The sequence below is a fragment of the Ranitomeya variabilis genome, chromosome 3 (genome assembly GCF_051348905.1).
Source record: "Ranitomeya variabilis isolate aRanVar5 chromosome 3, aRanVar5.hap1, whole genome shotgun sequence".
Lineage (NCBI taxonomy): Eukaryota > Metazoa > Chordata > Amphibia > Anura > Dendrobatidae > Ranitomeya > Ranitomeya variabilis.
This window is the reverse complement of record NC_135234.1, coordinates 234,078,476-234,098,131: the sequence shown is the minus strand read 5'-3', so window position 1 is coordinate 234,098,131 and position 19,656 is coordinate 234,078,476. Positions and strand designations below refer to the sequence as shown.

The 19,656-nt window shown below is 41.9% G+C and overlaps 1 protein-coding gene across 4 annotated transcripts in view; it reads right to left on the bottom strand.

Moving 5' to 3' along the window:
* Window positions 1-19,656, bottom strand: part of TFEB (transcription factor EB) — a 58,840-nt gene that overhangs the window by 19,899 nt on the left and 19,285 nt on the right. For 2 of the 4 annotated variants that reach the window (XM_077295259.1, XM_077295256.1), the window contains exon 2: window positions 962-1,179. In XM_077295259.1, the coding sequence (XP_077151374.1) occupies window positions 962-1,156 (195 nt within the window). In that variant the 5' untranslated portion in view covers window positions 1,157-1,179. Of the gene's footprint in view, window positions 1-961; window positions 1,180-2,222; window positions 2,268-15,195; window positions 15,302-19,656 lie in introns of those variants that run through there. The other 2 variants (XM_077295257.1, XM_077295258.1) reach the window with 2 other exon arrangements.

Below are 19,656 nucleotides of genomic sequence, written 5' to 3'. Positions count from 1 at the left end.
CTTACATTCGCGTCCCCCGGCGTCCGCTTCCTGCACTGACTGAGCGCCGGCAGTAGCAGGGCACAGCGGTGACGTCACCGCTGTGCTTTCACTTTCACTTTGCGGCGCTCAGTCAGTGTGGGAAGCAGACGCCGGGGGATGCGAATGTAAGTATGTACTGTTTGTTTTTTTTACATTTTACACTGGTAACCAGGGTAAACATCGGGTTACTAAGCGCGGCCCTGTGCTTAGTAACCCGATGTTTACCCTGGTTACCAGTGTAAAATATCGCTGGTATCGTTGCTTTTGCTGTCAAACACAACGATACACAGCGATCGGACGACCAAATAAAGTTCTGAACTTTATTCAGCGACCAGCGACATCACAGCAGGATCCTGATCGCTGCGGCGTGTCAAACTAAACGATATCGCTAGCCAGGACGCTGCAACGTCACGGATCGCTAGCGATATCGTTACAAAGTCGTTTCGTGTGAAGGTACCTTTAGTTTTTGCCAGAGCTGTATCTTAAAGGACAGGCCATAAACATAAAAAGTACTGGATAACCCCTTTAAAGTCTAAGCCTGGACTGTAGCCACTGGGATTAATTGACCAGGCTCTGGTTGCTGACCTGTGGCAACAAGCTGTAGACTAGACAAGATACAAGCTCTCACAGCAGGAGAATGACTGTACATAGAAAAGGCAAGTCAGTTGCAAACTTGCTTACTTTTATGCAGTCTACCCATTTCATAACATTAGAATACACCTTTTTTTCCCAAGACCTGCCTCAAACTTTTGCACAACAAGGGCATAAATACTAAATATTTTTAACAAAAAAAAAAACTTTCTGCAAACAAATAAGGTTTTTCAAAAACCCACTTGCAAGTCACAGTCAATTTTTAAATACCGTACCCATTATGCAGTTCTGAAGAAGATTTGTGTCATGGATTTTACTTCTGCATAAAATTTAACACTGAAATTTTTACCTTCAAGACCTCCATCGGAACTGGTGGTGGAGGTTGAAAAGAGGCAGGTGTATTGATGGCAGGCGAAGAAGTGGAAGGCATTATGTGATGCGGTATGAAATGCTGCTGATGTTGGAGCTGTATTCGTTCACGTTGCTCTTCCTGCTGAGCCTGTTCTTTCTGCAGCTGCATACGGAGACCAATTCTGGATGCCATGGTGGAAGGTCACTTTATAACCCCTACAAGAAAGATTTGGAGCTCATTATTAGAGTGAAAACAGACCAGTTATTAGTAACCCCAATATCTCAGCACAATCACAGTGTCAGAATGGTGTTGTGTGGCTTTGTACAGCAGGTGAAAGAAGTATTCAATAGGTCAGTTTTCTAATTAAATTATTTCTAAAGGTGCTATTGACATAAAATTCTCACCTGATGTCAGTAACAATTAGCGATGAGCGAACGTGCTCAGGTGTTATCCAAGAATCTGGGAGTGCTCGTATATTATGTTCGAGTCCCCGGAGCTGCATGATTTGTGGCTGTTAGACAGCCTGAACACATGCAGGGATTGCCTGTTTGTTAGAAATCCCCATGTGTTGAGGCTGACTAACAGCCACAAATCATGCAGCTGCGCGGACTCGAACATAATATACGAGCACATCCAGATGCTCGGATAAGACGTTATCCGAGCATGTTCCCTCATCACTAGTAACAACCCATCTAATCCACAAAGAAATCTAAATTATGTGTAATGAGAAATGGCACAGGGAAAAAGTATTGAAAACACGCAGAAAAAGGTGAAAAGGCCATGGAAAACCACGACACCAGATGAAATCTATTAGTAAATAGAAAGCACTCCTGCCACTTAGTGAAAAATAATATCAGCTTATTCAACTGATGACCTATAAAAAGGTGTCTCATTACCAAGGTGCCACATAGGAAACATCTCATGATGGGTAAAACCGGTGAGCCATCTCACGACTTTTGCAACCTTATTGTTGCAAAACATACTGATGGCATTGGTTACAGAAGAATTTCCAAACTACTGAAATTACAGTAAGCACTGTGGGGGCCATAATCTAGAAGTGTAAAGAAAATAATTGCACCATAAACCGGCCACGACCATGTGCTCCCCCGCAGGGTTTCAGGACTGGAAAGAATCAGAGCTGTCCAAGAGCCAAGGACCACCTTTGGAGAGTTACAGACAGTCCTGGAATCAATAATGGTTTCAAAGATAACTATAAAAAGTAATGCACTCCACTTCTGTGGCCTGTATGAACACTCACCATGCAAGGCTCCAGTGCTTAACAAAAAGCATGTTCAAGTGAGGTTAAGGTTTGCGTCATCGAATCTGATAAAACAGCACAAAATGGTCTTGGACAAAGCAAGACAGCCTGCAAGTACAAAAATTAACAGGGTACACCTCCTATTATACTCTATGGAAAAGAGCAGGGGGATGAGGAAGAGTGAGGAACACTCAGCAGTGAGACTGTGCTGCAGCTTCAAGTAACTGCTTTACATAAATGCAGAGTTGGATTCACAGCAATATAACTCAGCACTGCTGTATAATGTTCCCCATGCCTCTGCTGCTTCTGTCTGTGGTACAAACAGGAAGAAAAAGAACAGAAATGTGTTGTTTTTGTTTGTTTTTTTAAGAAAATATTGTAATGCTTTGCGGTTGTGTGACACTTGGATAGAGATAAAAATGGATTTTGATAACGTCCCACAGTCACTTAATAAACTGAAAAATATGTTGATTGTTCCAAGAAGAGAGGGACTCAAAACAAACTTCAAATGCAACCTTGAGCTACTTACCAAAAACAAAGATTACTGTTTAGACTGGCCTTCACAGTCTTTAGACTTGAATGTTACTGAGATCTTATACATACACAACATTATGAGCAAATAAGCATTCTGCAAGGATGATGGGAAAGAGTTCCTAAAACAGAACACTAAAGCCTCATATAGACATACGTAATGCTGGCTCCCTTTAGCATCTGCATTATGTGACTAAGTTGGGTCCATAAGGATGTTTTTAAAGGACATGAACTAACATTAGCATGGTGAGCCCCGCGGCACTCAAACTAGCTGGTCGGAATAAGGATGCCAAAATTCACCAGCATTACGGTCATCTAAATGAGGCCTGAGGCTGCTAGCTTTGAAGTTTGTGATTTGTATTGATAAACTGAAAGTACAAACCTTCACTTATTGCAAAAATCAATGCCACTGGAATTCAGCAAATAAACAATCACGAGGTATTGAAAAATAGCAGAATGTCACAGTTTGTTCCTTGCTGGAGAAAAAAAATCAGCAAAAAGTGAAGTTTGACCTGAAATCCAAATGGTCACATATAGCAAGTAGATAAGTTGGGCAATCCTGAATAGAAAGTAATCCAAAGTGCAACTCGTGCAGATGGAGCACATTTATTGGGAAGACAATAACTCGTTTTGGCGCATAGTTTGTACCTTCCTTAGGTTCAAATAACAATTGCAATAAAAAAAAATGGTTATATGCAAAAAGACCGGTACAGATCAATCTGGCGAAGCACTTGGTTTGTGCTTTTTCAAGAAGTTTAATCTTTGGTACAAAAAGGTATTGCATGTGACTATCATAAGCCAAGTCTACAACCAACAGATTTTACCTAAAGTAGGAATGAAGGATACAAATTATACTTTCAAGAGGCCTTTTGTAAAGGATTCCGTTATCTAAATTACTAGGAGTTTTATCACACAAATAGACACGAAGGACACCACTCATTCAATCTGCATGGAAAGTAGCTAGATAAGTAAAATTTGGAGAACTCATAACCCGTTTTTCCCCCCATACAGTGTATGTTTTCTGCCAAAACAAGGAACAGACGAAGAACAACCGCAGAGTTATCAGTGGTGAGAGAACAAACAGTATGGATCGAATTTTTACTAATGGCTCCTTTTTAATAACCATAAATATGGCTTTGTTCACCTAAATATCTGACCCATTATTAGGACTTGAGTGTTAAAGTTCAAACTTAAGATCTGAATTATTCTATCAATGCCACATATAGGTTTTAGGCACGTCGAGTGGAAACAATGCTGCGATCAATTCCTATAGGTACAGTTGCACACAGGTTTTGAAAGAACTCTGCAGGGATGTGGTTGCTGCATTCTCATTTTGTTTTTGGAGCTGTTAAGCGGTACACTAGGAGGGTTTCCCACTTCTAAAAAATGTTATGGTCAAATTGGTCCGCTCCCCCTAATGCAGCTGAAAAGACAAGTACCACCACAGTAACATACCTGCAATAGAGGAGTGCCTGCAAAATAGAAAAATCAGTAATTCTGCATAGGTTACTCCTGGTATAACCTGTAGAGTAACTGGATCACGAGGTGGCTGGAATCACTCAGGTAAACACCACTAATAAACGTCCATTGAAATGAAAAGATAAGGAAACCACCAAGTGATCACTTCTCTCTGACTCGTCACTCCTGATTTTTACCACTAGAGGTCACTAAATTCACAAATGAGAAAAAAAACAAAAAACAAATTCCTGTATGGAGCCATATCATGCGCATGTATAACAATCTGGGATGAAATACTAATACAGAGGTGTATTTGAGTCTCGTGCCTTATATGTGGAAACATTGCCATATAATAATACAAATGGGTTTTTTGGCTGATGGGCAAATCTGCTAATTCATACATACTGATGAAGATTAAATACAGGATTAAAGTTATGGTTGGAAATGTAAAAAACAAAACAAAACAAAAAAAAACACCATATTTAACCAATTCAAAATCAGGCACATTCTGTTTTTTCCCCCACACATGTTTAATTAGCCAACATTTTTCCTTGTTCCACTATCCAAGGGATCTTTGCATCCTCTTTTTCCATGATACATGGGGTTTCATTTTTATGTCACTGTTCTTTTTTTGGGGGAAGGGAGTTCGCTGATATTGAGCTACATTGTGAAAAAAGGAAACTTTGTTACTTTTTTTTTTTGAAGATCACAAAGAATTATTCAAACACATTTAACAATTTGTTCCCCATTCTGGCAGAAATATTTTTATACATCAAACATTTTTTTTTTTTTTCTTTTTTTTTTAAATGGGGAGAGGCAAATACAATTTGGCCTTTTTACTTCAATTTACTTCTATGTTACCCGTTATTGGTTTATTTTTCATATAACACCTTGTGCCCCACATGAGATCATGAAAGACCATTTAAATATTTTAGTTTTATTTCCCTTGTAACTTGGGTTGAGATATTTGAACTAGTTACAGGGGAAATTGAGAGCTGTCTGGGTCTCCTATGACCCTGCAGCTCCTGATGACAGCGGTGTATGGTGGAGGACACACCGTCAGCGCTTCCCATTACTGATTATACAGCTATAGAGAGGGCAGAGACGGTTATAAACCATCTGTGCCTTCTCTGTGGGAACTCACGGACCGTCTCTCACCACTTCCGCAGCTACATTCCCATGTAGTGGCATTTTAGAACGTCACTGCAGAGTAGGAGCCGGATCGCCTGCCCAGACGTTTAATGCTAATGGGCGATCCTCATGTTAAGGCGCTGTCCTTTTTTTGATTTTTGTTTTTTATTATTACCTCAATGCATGTAATTGGGGCCAAAAAAATATTTCTGCATTTGGGTCTTATTAAATATTTTGCATAGCCCATAGTCTATTACTGGCTGCAGTATGAGTTAACTGAGATCCCATCAGTGAGCTTGTTCTGATGGGTGCATTTGTAAAAGTCTTATCTGCTTTGTTCTGAGCTCCTCTCAGCTGATTTATAACCACAGACTACTTCAAAGTTGATTTTGCAAGCAAAATATATATATATATATATATATATATATATATATATATATATATATATATATATATATATATATATATATATATATATATATATATATATATATATATATATATATATATATATATATATATATATATATATATATATATATATATATATATCCAAAAGTAGAAGCAGCACACACCGTGGTCAGTAGAAAAAGGAGCTTTTCATTTAGCTCAGGACAACAAAGTTTCGGTTCTGAGAAGTGAACCTTTCTCAAGCCACTTCTCAGAACCAAACCGTCGCTGTCATGAGCTGTCAATAGGTCATTTTCTGAATACAGACAGCTTACACGTTGTTTCTAAGTTTTAATTTCCTCCTTCTCTTAAAAGAGCCACAATTTTTTTTTATTATTTTTTTTTTTTAGAAAGCATTGCATTTTGAAGCATGAGTTCTAGTTTTGAATGATACCATTCACTGTTCCATATAATGTACTAAAAAACAGAAAAAAACAAATTTCAAGTGAGATGGCGTGATGAGAAAAAAAATAAATAAAAAAATAGCAATTCCACCATTCACTGTGTGGTAAAAATGACCTGGCAGCATGATTTGTCAGGTCAGTACGATAACGATTATACAAAGTTATGTAGTGGTTTTTTTTTGTTTTTAAATTATTTTAAAAAAATAAATAAAAGTAAGTTACAGTTACAACTTGGCAAAATACACCAAATTTATCTTTTTTATACAATTTTACCCAAAAGTGACACCATTTTAAAAGTACTGGAAACATGCAATAACGTTTATTAACCTTTCAGGTACTTAATAGGAATTAAAGCAATTTGGAAGGAAAAAAATGAAACCTTTACTTTTTCCTACAAAAATGTGGCTTTAGCCCCAAGTTCAGCATTTTCACAAGGGTAACAGGAGAAAATGTACCATACAAGTTGTTGTGCAATTTCTCCTGAGTATGCCGAAAGCCCGTATGTGTGGGAATACTGCTCTTGGGGCGCTCGGCAGGGCTCGGAAGGGAAGGAGCACTTTTTGACTTCTGGAAAGCAAAATAGGCTGGAGAAGAGAGCGAATGCCATGTCACGTTTGAAGAGCCCCTGATGGGCCTAAAACGTGGAAACCCCCCACAAGTGACACCATTTTTAAACCACACACGATTCACAGAAATGTATTATGTTGGGAAATGGAATTGCTTAGGCCACAAATTTTCAGAAAGGATAATAAAAGAAAACGAAAGTTACAATTTGTTATGCAATTACTCCAGAGTACGCCTGTGTGGTTGAAAACTACTTTTGAAGCACAGTGCAAAGCTCAGAAGGGAAAGAGCGTGATATTAGAGTTCAGAGCTTGATGGAATGGTTGGAGGGTGCCATGTCACATTGCCAGAGCCCCTGAGGTGCCAGAACAACATTGGGACATACTTGAGGCACAATGATATGGGAGAACAGAATTTGCTGGATTTTTTTTGTGGGGAGGGGCCATTGCGCTTTTCCAGAGCCTTTGTGCTACCAGTAACGTGGAAGCCCCCTATATTTCCATTAACAGATGACAGACCTGAGTGGGGATAGGCTTTTTTGTGGATTGAGTTGAAACTTTTGTTGGGAACATTGTAAATCACATTTATCCAACGCTCTACACTGAGTAGTTACATCGTGGTTTCCATCTTAATCTCTGAATGACGTGATTCAGATGAAACCCCCATTCACTATAATGAGGCAGCAGAGTTACTCTGGACTCAGTCTGGCCTCTGTGTAGCAGTGTCCTTTTCAGAGGTGCACAAAATTGGTCAACCTCCGAATCATAGGCCAGACGGCATCCACAGTGCCTCAATCTGCCTCATTATAGGGAATCTTCCGCCGGAGGTTCTGTCTAAAATCACGTATTCCAGAGATTTACATGGAAACCCCAATGTAAGCACTCAGCACAGAATAAATGTGAGCCGAGCCTTACCGCAATATTTGAAAGGCAGAATAAACAAATCAACAGCATGTGAAGAATTGGATTTATTTTTTTATGCAATTCCTCGTATGGTTAAAAGTGATTAGACAACTATTCTCAGGGTCATCAGTGCGATTTCAGCAATATCACATTCATATCTGTTTTTTTTTTTTACCGTATATACTCGAGTATAAGCCGATCCAAGAATAAGCTGACCCCCTAATTTTGCCACAAAAAAACTGGGAAAACTTAATGACTCGAGTATAAGCCTAGGGTGGAAAATGAAGCAGCTACTGGTAAATTTCAAAAATAAAAATAGATACCAATAAAAGTAAAATTAATTGAGACATCAGTAGTTTAAGTGTTTTTGAATATCCATATTGAATCAGGAGCCCCATAAGATGCTCCATACAAAATACGCCCCATAAGATGCTCCATATTAAAATATGCCCCATATAATGTTGCACAAATGTTGATTATGACCCCATAAGATGCTCCATACAGACATTTGCCCCATACAGTGCTGCACAAATGTTGATTATGACCCCATAAGATGCTCCATACAGATATTTGCCCCATATAATGCTCCACATGGCCCCATACAGATATTTGCCCCATATAATGCTGCACATGGCCCCATAAGATGCTCCATACAGATATTTGCCCCATATAATGCTGCACATGGCCCCATAAGATGCTCCATACAGTTCATGATGGCCCCATAAGATGCTCCATACAAAATACACCCCATATAATGCTCCATACAGTGTATGACGGGCTCCATAAGATGCTCCATATTAACATATACCCCATATAATGCTGCACAAATGTTGATTATGACCCCATAAGATGCTCCATACAGACGTTTGCCCCATACAGTGCTGCACAAATGCTGATTATGGCCCCATAAGATGCTCCATAGACACATTTGCACCGTATAGTGCTCCACAAATGCGGATTATGGCCCCATAACATGCTCCATACAGATATTTGCCTCATATAATGCTGCACATGGCCCCATAAGATGCTCCATACAGATATTTGCCCCATATAATGCTGCACATGGCCCCATAAGATGCTCCATACAGATATTTGCCCCATATGCTGTTGCTGCGATTAAAAAATAAATAAAAATCACACACTCACCTCTCAGGCCCCCGGCACTTGCTATACTCACCTTTCCCGTTCCACCGACGGCCGCTGCTGTGTCTTCCCCGTCCTCTGCACTGACTGTTCAAGCAGAGGGCGGCGCACTAATCGTGTCATCGCGCCCTCTGACCTGAGCATCAGTGCAGAGGACGCAGAAGACACAGCGGCGCCGACCGTGGAACAGGGAGCAGGTGAATAATTGTGCACTGCTTTATACTCACCTGCTCCTGGCGCGGTCCCTGCACGTCCCTGGTTCTCCGGCGCCAGCAGCTTCTTCCTGTATTGAGCGGTCACACGGTACCGCTCATTACAGTAATGAATATGTGGCTCCACCCCTATGGGAGTGGAGTCCATATTCATTACTGTAATGAACGGTACCAAGTGACCGCTCACCTCAGGAAGAAGCTGTCAGCACCCGGAGAACCAGGGACGTCCAGGGACCGTGTCAGGAGCAGGTAAGTATTGTTAGACAGCTGCTGTTCCCCCTTCCCTGCCAACCCCTGGGTATGACTCGAGTATAAGCCGAGAGGGGCAATTTCAGCCTAAAAAAATGGGCTGAGATTCTCGGCTTATACTCAAGTATATACAGTAAGTTTGGCTGCTGTCAGGTTATTTTTTTTTTTTTTTTTTTGCATCGCCATAGTCTAAGAACTAGAATTTTTCTATATTTCTGCCGACAGTCAAATAAGGGCTTTTTTTTTTTTTTTTACGGGCCAAGCTGACGTTTTATTGGTACCATTTTTAGGAACATGACATTTTTTGATTGCTCTCTATTCTGATATTTGGGTGGCAGAATGTACCAAAGCCAGCAATTCAGGATTTTTTTATGCCATTGTGTGTGGTACAAGTGAGGAGATAGCTTTGTTCTTCGGATCAGTACAATTACAGCGCTACCACATTTATAATCATTTTTGAAATTTTGGCGCTTTTACACAAACTAATTTTTTTGCGGGGCAAGATGATGTTTTCCGCGTGTTTATTTACATTTGACTTAATCGCGTTTTTTTCCCATTTTTTTTTCGATGGTACGATGAAAAAGCATAAAATACCACTTTTTATGGTGTTCACTGAAGGGGTTAAGTAGTGAGACAGTTTTAAAGTTTGTAGTGATGATGCCAAATGTGTACTTTTGTTTAATTTTTACACAAATACACTGTGTGCAGAATTATTAGGCAAGTTGTATTTTAGAGGATTGTTTTGATTATTGATCAACAACTTTGCTCTCAATCAACCCAAAAGACTCAGAAATATCAAAGCTTAATATTTTTGGAAGTTGGAGTGTTTTTTTTTTTAGATTTGGCTATCTTCAGAGGATATCTGTTTGTGCAGGTAACTATTACTGCGCAGAATTATTAGGCAACTTAATAAAAACCAAATATATTCCCATCTCACTTGTTTATTTTCACCAGATAAACCAATATAACTGCACAAAATTTAGAAATAAACATTTCTGACATGCAAAAACCCAAAAAATTAGTGACCAATATAGCCACCTTTCTTTATGATGACACTCAATAGCCTTCCATCCATAGATTCTGTCAGTTGCTTGATCTATTTACGATCAACATTGCGTGCAGCAGCCACCACAGCCTCCCAGACACTGTTCCGAGAGGTGTACCGTTTTCCCTCCCTGTAGATCTCACATTTTATGAGGGACCACATTTTCTCTATGGGGCTCAGATCAGGTGAACAAGGAGGCCATGTCATTATTTTTTCTTCTTTGAGACCTTTACTGGCCAGCCACGCTGTGGAGTAGTTGGAGGCATGTGATGGAGCATTGTCCTGCATGAAAATCATGTTTTTCTTGAACAATACTGACTTCTCCCTGTATCACTGCTTGAAGAAGTTGTCTTCCAGAAACTGGCAGTAGGTCTGGGAGTTGAGCTTCACGCCATCATCAACCCGAAAAGGTCCCACAAGTTCATCTTTGATGATACCAGCCCATACCAGTACCCTACCTCCACCTTGCTGGTGTCTGAGTCGGAGTGGAGCTCTCTGCCCTTCACTGATCCAGCCTCTGGCCCATCCATCTGGCCCATCAAGAGTCACTCTCATTTCATCAGTCCATAAAACCTTTGAAAAGTCATTCTTAAGATATTTCTTGGCCCAGTCTTGAAGTTTTATCTTATGTTTCTTGTTCAAAGGTGGTCGGTTTTCAGCCTTCTTTACCTTGGCCATGTCCCCGAGTATCGCACACCTTGTGCTTTTTGTTACTCCTGTAACGTTGCAGCTCTGAAATATGGCAAAACTGGTGGCAAATGGCATCTTGGCAGCTTCACGCTTGATTTTCCTCAATTCATGGGCAGTTATTTTGCTCCTTTTTTGCCCAACACGCTTCTTGCGACCCTTTTGGTTATTTGCCATGAAACGCTTGATTGTTTGGTGATTACGCTTCAAAAGTTTGTCAATTTCAAGACTGCTGCATCCCTCTGCAAGACATCTCACAATTTTGGACTTTTCAGAGCCCGTCAAATCTCTCTTCTAACCCATTTTGCCAAAGGAAAGGAAGTTGCCTAATAATTAAGCACAACTTATATAGGGTTTTAATGTATATGCAAAGAGAAAAAAATTGCGGCAGCACTCACCAGGTGGCGTGGTTCATTCCTTTATTGAAGATACGAATTCCATTAGAGTAAATGCACGGCTCGGGGGAGTGCGGACATGGTGGAAGTGAGCAGGGAAGGACAACAGCTGTTTTGCGCTATACCAGCGCTTCTACAGGTCCTGTAATGGAATTCGTATCTTCAATAAAGGAATGAACCACGCCACCTGGTGAGTGCTGCCGCAATTTTTTTCTCTTTGCATATACATTGGAATTCATCTTATTTTCCTTATGCGAGCACCTCCAGTTACTGAGTTTCAGGCACCCACAATTGACTGCATACTAGCAGTGCTCGTTGCAGAGGCTGTGCAGCACCACGTTTTTTTCTTATTGCTCTTATATAGGGTTTTGATGTCATTAGACAACACCCTTCCTCATTACAGAGGTGCACATCACCTGATTTAATTGGCTGTTGGTTCTCAAGCCTGAAAAGCTTGGAGTATTACAACATGTATAAAAAGTATCATGTGATCAAAATTCAACTTGCCTAATAATTCTGCACACAGTGTATATATTTACAAGCTATTGAACCCATTCTACGCCTGGGTGGCATTTATATTGGCATATGGTCTCCATCCTGTCATGTGCAGCCCCCATCCTGCGCCCCCTTCCTGTCATGTGGTGCTCCCATCCTGCGCCCCCATCCTGTCATGTGCTGTTCCCATCCTGGTATGTGCTGCCACCATCCTGGTATGTGCTACTCCAATTCTGCGTCCCCATCCTGTCATGTGCAGCCCCCATCCTATTTTGTGCGGCTCCATCTTGCTATGTGCTACTCTCTTCCTGCGCCCCAATCCTGTCATGTGCTCCCATCCAGCACCCCAGTCCTGTCGTGTGATGCTCCCATCCTGCGCCCCATCGTGTCATGTGGTGCTCCCACATTCTGGTATGTGCTGCCCCCATCCTGGCATGTGCTACTCCAATTCTAATTCCAATTCTCCAATAATATATAGCACAGGCCGGAGATCGCGGTATGCGTTCAGTGCCTAAGCATACCGCGATCTCCTGGGCCACAATCCTCATCCCCGGATGCGTAACTCTGTGGGGTCCAGACTGCACAGGCGCGTCACGCTTGCGCAGTCTATAAAGGCTTCAGACAGAGTGACACTTCTAGCATTATATTATAGATAACGTACTGGTCATATATAATATAACGTACGGGTCACATAATAAACTGTATGGGTCATATAATATAACGTACTGGTCATATAATATACTGTACCGGTCATATATACACCGTGTTCCAAATTATTATGCAAATTGGATTTAAGTGTCAAAGATTTAATTGTCTTGTTTTTCAAATAAACTCCTGGATGGTATTGTGTCTCAGAGCTCAATGGATCACTGAAATAAATCTTAAACATGTGATAATTAGTTTTCCAGGTGATTCTAAATAAAGGAAAACTACTTAAAAATGATGTTCCACATTATTAAAGGGAAGGTGCCACCAGTTTTCTTGTAGTTTGTTTTTTTGTGAAATTAAGCTTAAAATAGTAAATAAAATGTATTAATGCAATGTTTGCACTGTTTGCAAACATTTCTATATCAAAAATATTATATATTTTCTTACAAATATATATATTGACCACTAGGGGGAGCATTTTCCGTTTTAGACCTCAAGCAGCTATAGTAAGACTTACCAGCTTTACTGTTAGCTGGAAAATCTGGGCAGTACCTGCTGACATCACCATTTCCCTCCCCTTTTGGGTGGTCTAATATCCCTGGGGCAGAATGAAGAGCAGCGTCACTGGGCAGAGCCATTTTGTGTGTGACTGCCCTGTGATCTGCTATCACCAGCAGTTACTGCATCAGAAGCACAGTTAGTGTCTGTGGTGTGTATGGAGCAGCATTGTCTGTGCAGAGCTGTCTGTGACTCATCCCTCAGTAAGATAAGAAGGAGCTCCAGGTCTGCAGTGAATGGCCAGGCATTGTGGAGGGAGGGGAGAGATACATTGTATGGCAGAGAGAGGTGTCAGGTGTCACCTCTCTGCAGGCTGTGAATGCAGCTTAATGGAGTGAATGGAGCTCCTGTGATAGAGAGTAAGTGGAGCTGGGCAGAGAGCACTGGGCTATAATAAAATGGCAGCTAGTCACACCTACAGCAGTGAGTTGTGCAGCCCACAGAGGCGTGCCCAGCTCACTGCTAACGCCTCTCCAATGTTAAAGATAGGGTCAGCGCCGGTCTATTATCTCCTATGTCCATGGGGTGCTGTAAAATGACACTGCTAGTGTCGTGAACTGCTGTGAAACCAAGATGTCAGCCCCCAGTTCCTTCTTTAAACACATATAACACACGAAATCTGTTTCACATGCATTTAAAACTTGGTTATAGCAGCATGTTATGCTACATTACAGTGATTTATTAATAATCTACAATCGCGGTACCTTACCTTTAAGCAGGCCACAGGTTTCAAGCAATATGGGAAATAAAAAGGATCTCTCCGCTGCCAAAAAGCATCAAATAGTGCAATGCCTTAGTCAAGGGATGAAAAAATTAGATAGTTCCCAAAAACTTAAACGTGATCATCATACTATTAAGAGATTTGTGGCTGAATCTGAGCACAGACGTGTTTGTGCTGATAAAGGCATAATGAGGAAGGTTTCTGCCAGGCAAGTTCATCGGATTAAGAGAGCAGCTGCTAAAAAGCCATTACAAATCAGCAAACAGATATTTAAAGCTTATGGTGCCTCTGGAGTCCCTCGAACCTCAAGGTGTAGGATCCTTCAAAGGCTTGCTTTGGTGCATAAACCTACTATTCGGCCTCCCCTAAACAGCGTTCACAAGCAGAAACGGTTGCAGTGGGCCCAGAGAACCATGAAGACTAATTTTCAAACAGTCTTGTTTACTGATGAGTGTCGAGCAACTCTGGATAATCCAGATGGATGTTTGGTGGATGGCTACCATGTCCCAACAAGGCTGCAACATCAGCAAGGAGGTGGAGGAGTCATGTTTTGGACTGGAATCATGGGGAAACAGCTGGTAGGGCCCTTTAAGGTTCCTGAAGGTGTGAAAATGACCTCTGCAAAGTATATAGAGTTTCTGAGTGACAACTTTCTTCCATGGTATAAAAAGCAGAAACGTGCCTTCAGGAGCAAAATTATCTTCATGCATGACAATGAACACCTCTAAGTAATTGGCTGCTATGGGCATAAAAAGGAGAAACTCATGGTGTGGCCACCATCTTCCCCTGACCTCAACCCTATAGGAAACCTTTGGAGTATCATCAAGCAAAAGATGTACGAGGGTGGGAGGCAGTTCACATCAAAACAGCAGCTCTGGGAGGCTATTCTGACTTCATGCAAAGAAATACAAGCAGAAACTCTCCCAAAACTCACAAGTTCAATGGATACAAAAATTGTGAAGGTGATATCAAAGAAGGGTTCCTATGTTACATGTAACTTGGCCTGTTAGGATGTTTGGGAGTTAAATAGCTTTATTGTTCAGTGAATGTGACCTCCTAATGCTGCAAATTCCACAAATGAGCATTTTCAGTTCTTTAAAACATATCAAATGTTTAGAAATTCTACTGTGCCTATTAATTTGGAACAGTGCATTTTGAGTCTTTATTCATTTTGGAGATTATACTGTTATCATTGGGAGGTTTCTTCAAAAAAATTCAATGTATACTCTAACGGGTGATGACTTTTATTAGACTGTCATTTGGACCGACCATTTAGCAAAATCTGAGAAAAATGTCATTTGCATAATAATTTGAAACATAGTGTAATATAACGTACGGTTCATATATAATATAACGTACGGGTCACATAATATAACGTACTGGTCATATATAGTATAATGTACGTATATAGCAGTGGATGGAGCTGCACACACGGAGGATCAGGCGTCTTTCTGATGGAGCTGCTGTCCGCACTCACCTGGGATTCTATGTGCACAGGTGAGTTGTGTTGTGATGTCAGTGGGTGTGGCTTGCTAGGAGCCATGTGACCCAGCTCAGGTGTGTTCCAGGCGAGAGGAGACATGGCGGCCAGCAGGAGTGAGGGGCAGCTGTGCGGCTTCAGTGAGTACAGCTGTAATTATAGAATCCCTCCAGTAACAGAGGTTATAACAGCCCTGAGGATGGGTAGGGTTATACTGCAGAACTAAGAGAGGCATGGGGCAATGAGAGCATGTTATAAAGGGGGATGCCGGAGGATGTAATGACAGGAGGATGGGGGAGTGGAGGGCGCCAGAGGATGCGATAAAGGAAGGGGAGAGTTGGGGACGCCGGAGGATGCAATAACGGAAGAGGGGGGCACCGGAGATCGCGGTATGCGTTCAGTGCTTATATATACCACGATCTCCTGGGCCACAATCCTCAACCCCGGATGCATAACTCTGCGAGGTCCAGACTGGTATAACTTCTCATTTTGTAATTTTTAAAAACTTTGTTTTTACTTTTGTACCTAGTCCCTTTATGGAACCTTTCATAGCCCTGATCACTGGTATAACGCATTGTCGTGCACCAGCATTGCAATGCATTACACCTCTTAGACCATATGCATAGCATGGTCTAACAGGTTTGCTGTAGTTGGCAGACCCAGAGGTAGTCATGACGACCTTGCAACGACAACGCCCTCGTAATGACATTATGGGGACACCAATTGAAAGGGAGAGGAGAGTTCTCTCCCTCTCCTAGCCTACTAAATCTTGTGATCAATATCGATTGCAGCATTTAGACCTGGGGCGGTGCGGGCATCGCTTCTGCTGTAACAGAGGGAGCTCAGTTATAACTTACACAGAGTTCCTGGGGAGCGGGGGAATCGCCATGACACAAGTTTACGTCATAGGATTCACAACTTTTCTACATGATATAAACTGAAGGTCGTGAGAGGGTTAAGGGTACAATTTTGGGGTACATATGGAGGTTTTCTTTTTATTATTATTTCTTTACGACGATTACCATGGAGGTTAAATCATTTTATATCTTCATAAATCAGACTTTTATGGATGCGGCAGTACAAACATACTTCATTTATTTTTAATTGGAAGAAAAGCAAGCAGATTCAAATTAATATTTTTTAAAACTTTTTTTTCCATTACATTTAATTTTAGTCCAAATTTGTACCCAAAATTGTTTGGAGCCCCTGGCTGACATGTTAGAGTGACATTTCAGAGAAAAGCATTGTTGAAAGTGCGGCCAGAACAAGACGAGAAATACAGGAGATGCGCCCCACTAGCGTCTCTTTTGCCATGTCGACTGGACTGAGAGGTCTCTTCCCATGTGTATAGAGAGGCCTGTCATTCAGGCTACGCAGACTGGGGGAAGCAGACATTCAGGGCTGCATCATCCATGAGGCGAGATTAGCACTTCGCTTCACGCGGCAATATCCAGATCCTCGAAAGGGCGGAACACCAGCACTGAATCTCTGTAGCTACTGCAAAGCCCCGAGGAAATTCACAAATGCCTTGCACTGCTCCACCTTTTTTGGATATTTAAAGCACATCCTGCACTGCCAGCCACTGTTGAGGAACATTGGGTAGTCCCTACCCCCAGAATATATTATACACTGCTCAAAAAAACAGAGGGAACAGTAAAATACCACATCCTAGATATCTCTGAATGAAATATTCCAGTTGCAAATTTTTATTCATTGCATAGTGGAATGTGTTCAGAACAATAAAACATAATTATAAATGCAAATAAAAATGAATATTCCAGGGAGGTCTGGATTTGGAATGATACTCAAAATCAAAGTGGATAATCAAATTACAGTCTGATCCAACTTCAGTGGAAATGCCTCATGACAAGGAAAAGATGCTCAGTACTGAGTGTGGCCTCCACGTACCTGTATGACCTCCCTACAGTACAACGCCTGGGTATGCTCCTGTTGAGGCGGCAGATGGTCTCCTGAGGGATCTCCTCCCAGACCTGGACTAAAGCATCCGCCAACTCCTGGACAGTCTGTGGTGCAAGGTGAAGTTGGTGGATGGAGCGAGACATGATGTCCCAGATGTGCTCAATCGGATTCAGGTCTGGGGAATGGACGGGCCAGTCCAAAGCTTCAATGCCTTCATCTTGCAGGAACTGCTGACACTCCAGCCACATGAGATCTGGCATTGTCCTGCATTAGGAGGAACCCAGGGCCAACCGCACCAGCATATGGTCTCACAAGGGTTCTGAGGATCTCATCTCGGTACCCAATGGCAGTCAGGCTACCTCTGGTGAACACATGGAGGGCTGTGCGGCCCTCCAAAGAAAAGCCACCCCACACCATTACTGACCCACTGCCAAACCGGTCATGCTGAAGAAAGTTGCAGGCAGCAGATTGCTCTTCATGGCATTTCCAGACTGTCTCATGTGCTCAGTGTGAACATCCTTTCATCTGTGAAGAGCACAGGGCGCCAGTGGCGAATTTGCCAATCCTGTTGTTCTGTGGCAAATGCCAAGCGTCCAGCAAGGTGTTGGGCTGTGAGCACAACCCCCATCTGTGGGTGTCGGGCACTCAGACCATCCTCATGGAGTCGGTTTCTAACCATTTGCGCAGACACATGCACATTTGAGACCTGCTGGAGGTCATTTTGCAGGGCTCTGGCAGCGCTCCTCCTGTTCCTCTTTGCACAAAGGAGGAGGTAGCGGTCCTGCTGCTGGGTTGTTGCCCTCCTACGGCCCCCTCCACGTCTCCTGGTGTACTGTCCTGTCTCCTGGTAGCGCCTCCAGCCTCTGGACACTACACTGACAGACACAGGAAACCTTCTTGCCACAGCTCACATTGATGTGCCATCCTGGATGAGCTGCACTACCTGAGACACAAGTGTGAAAACACAACCTTGAAAAGTGACCTAAACATCAGCCAGAAAGCATTGGTACCGAGATGTGATCTGTGGTCCCCACCTGCAGATCCACTTCTTTATTGAGGGTGTCTTGATAACTGCCAATAATTTCCATCTGTTGTCTATTCATTTGCACACAACACCTAATAATATCCACTTAGTATAGCCATGAAGCAAACAATAGTACAGCACCAAAATACCAACTTCACACAAGGCCAAGAAATAAAATATAATAACTTTATTAACCAAAAAACAATAAACAACAATAAAGGTATGGGTAAACTCCTAAGACACAGGAACAAGGAGGGCTAACCAGACAGACGCTCCATAAACATTGATATCATAATACAGACAATAGTATGTCCATGTGATTAATCATTGCGCAAATGGTCATGTGCAAATGAACAATAGTACATAATAACAAATTTGAGGAAATAAAGACACAAGGAGGTAATGGTATAGTTACCAAAAGAAGCGCTGCTGGAGGCCCACCAACACCCGACGCGCGTTTCGCACTGAAATGCTTCGTCTGGTGGGTGGTTAGGCACTGGCCATTGATGATATATATGTGTAAAGGACCCAATAGGAGGATGCCAACCTTGGAGTTGATAATGTCAAACTGCTGTGTACACATGCGCAAAAGCGCATAACAGACGCTAATATGGCAACACGAACACTCACATTTAAAACCGGAACACATGCAGCCGCGGGAAACCATAATAGCACAAATGCCCGCGCAGGAACAATAGCACCGGAACAAAGCCGGAACTCCAGTGGCTGCACTCACTACAGATTGCTGACGTCACATCCGGTGCGTCACATCCTGTAGTCAAGACAACCGCAAACATCCATACGGAGCCGGCATACACATCCGGCATGAGCACAGGAGCAACCGCCGACGTCACATCCGGTGCGTCCTGATCCCGTGGTCAAGGCAACCGCAAACATCCGCACGGAGCCAGCGTGAGAACCCGGTATAAACACAGAAGTGACCAAGACAACAGATAGAACACGCAAAAACCATTAGCGTAGGTAACAATCACAATCTAATGAGATAACGCAGGACATAATAGCTGCGTATATGAAAAATGTAAGAAAAAAGTGCATGTGAAAATAAGTGCGCAGTGAAACCGAAAACGAACCTAAAAATAATAATATTCATTTGCACAACAGCATGTTGTTGCTTCCTAAGTGGACAGTTTGATTTCACAGACGTTTGATTTACTTGGAGTTATATTCTGTTTAAGTGTTCCTTTTATTTTTTTTGAACATTGTATTTCCCATTACAAAAAAAAAATTATTCCATTATTTTAATTGAATAGATTGTTTAGCTGTGTGTGCTGAATGGTATTCATAGTGCAGTCATATCCACAAAGTCAAAAGGAACATAATTGTTTAGACTGGTCTAGGTCCTGAAGCAAGTTTCTGGCTGTTCCTGGGAGTCAGACCCCTTAACCACTGCTCAGAG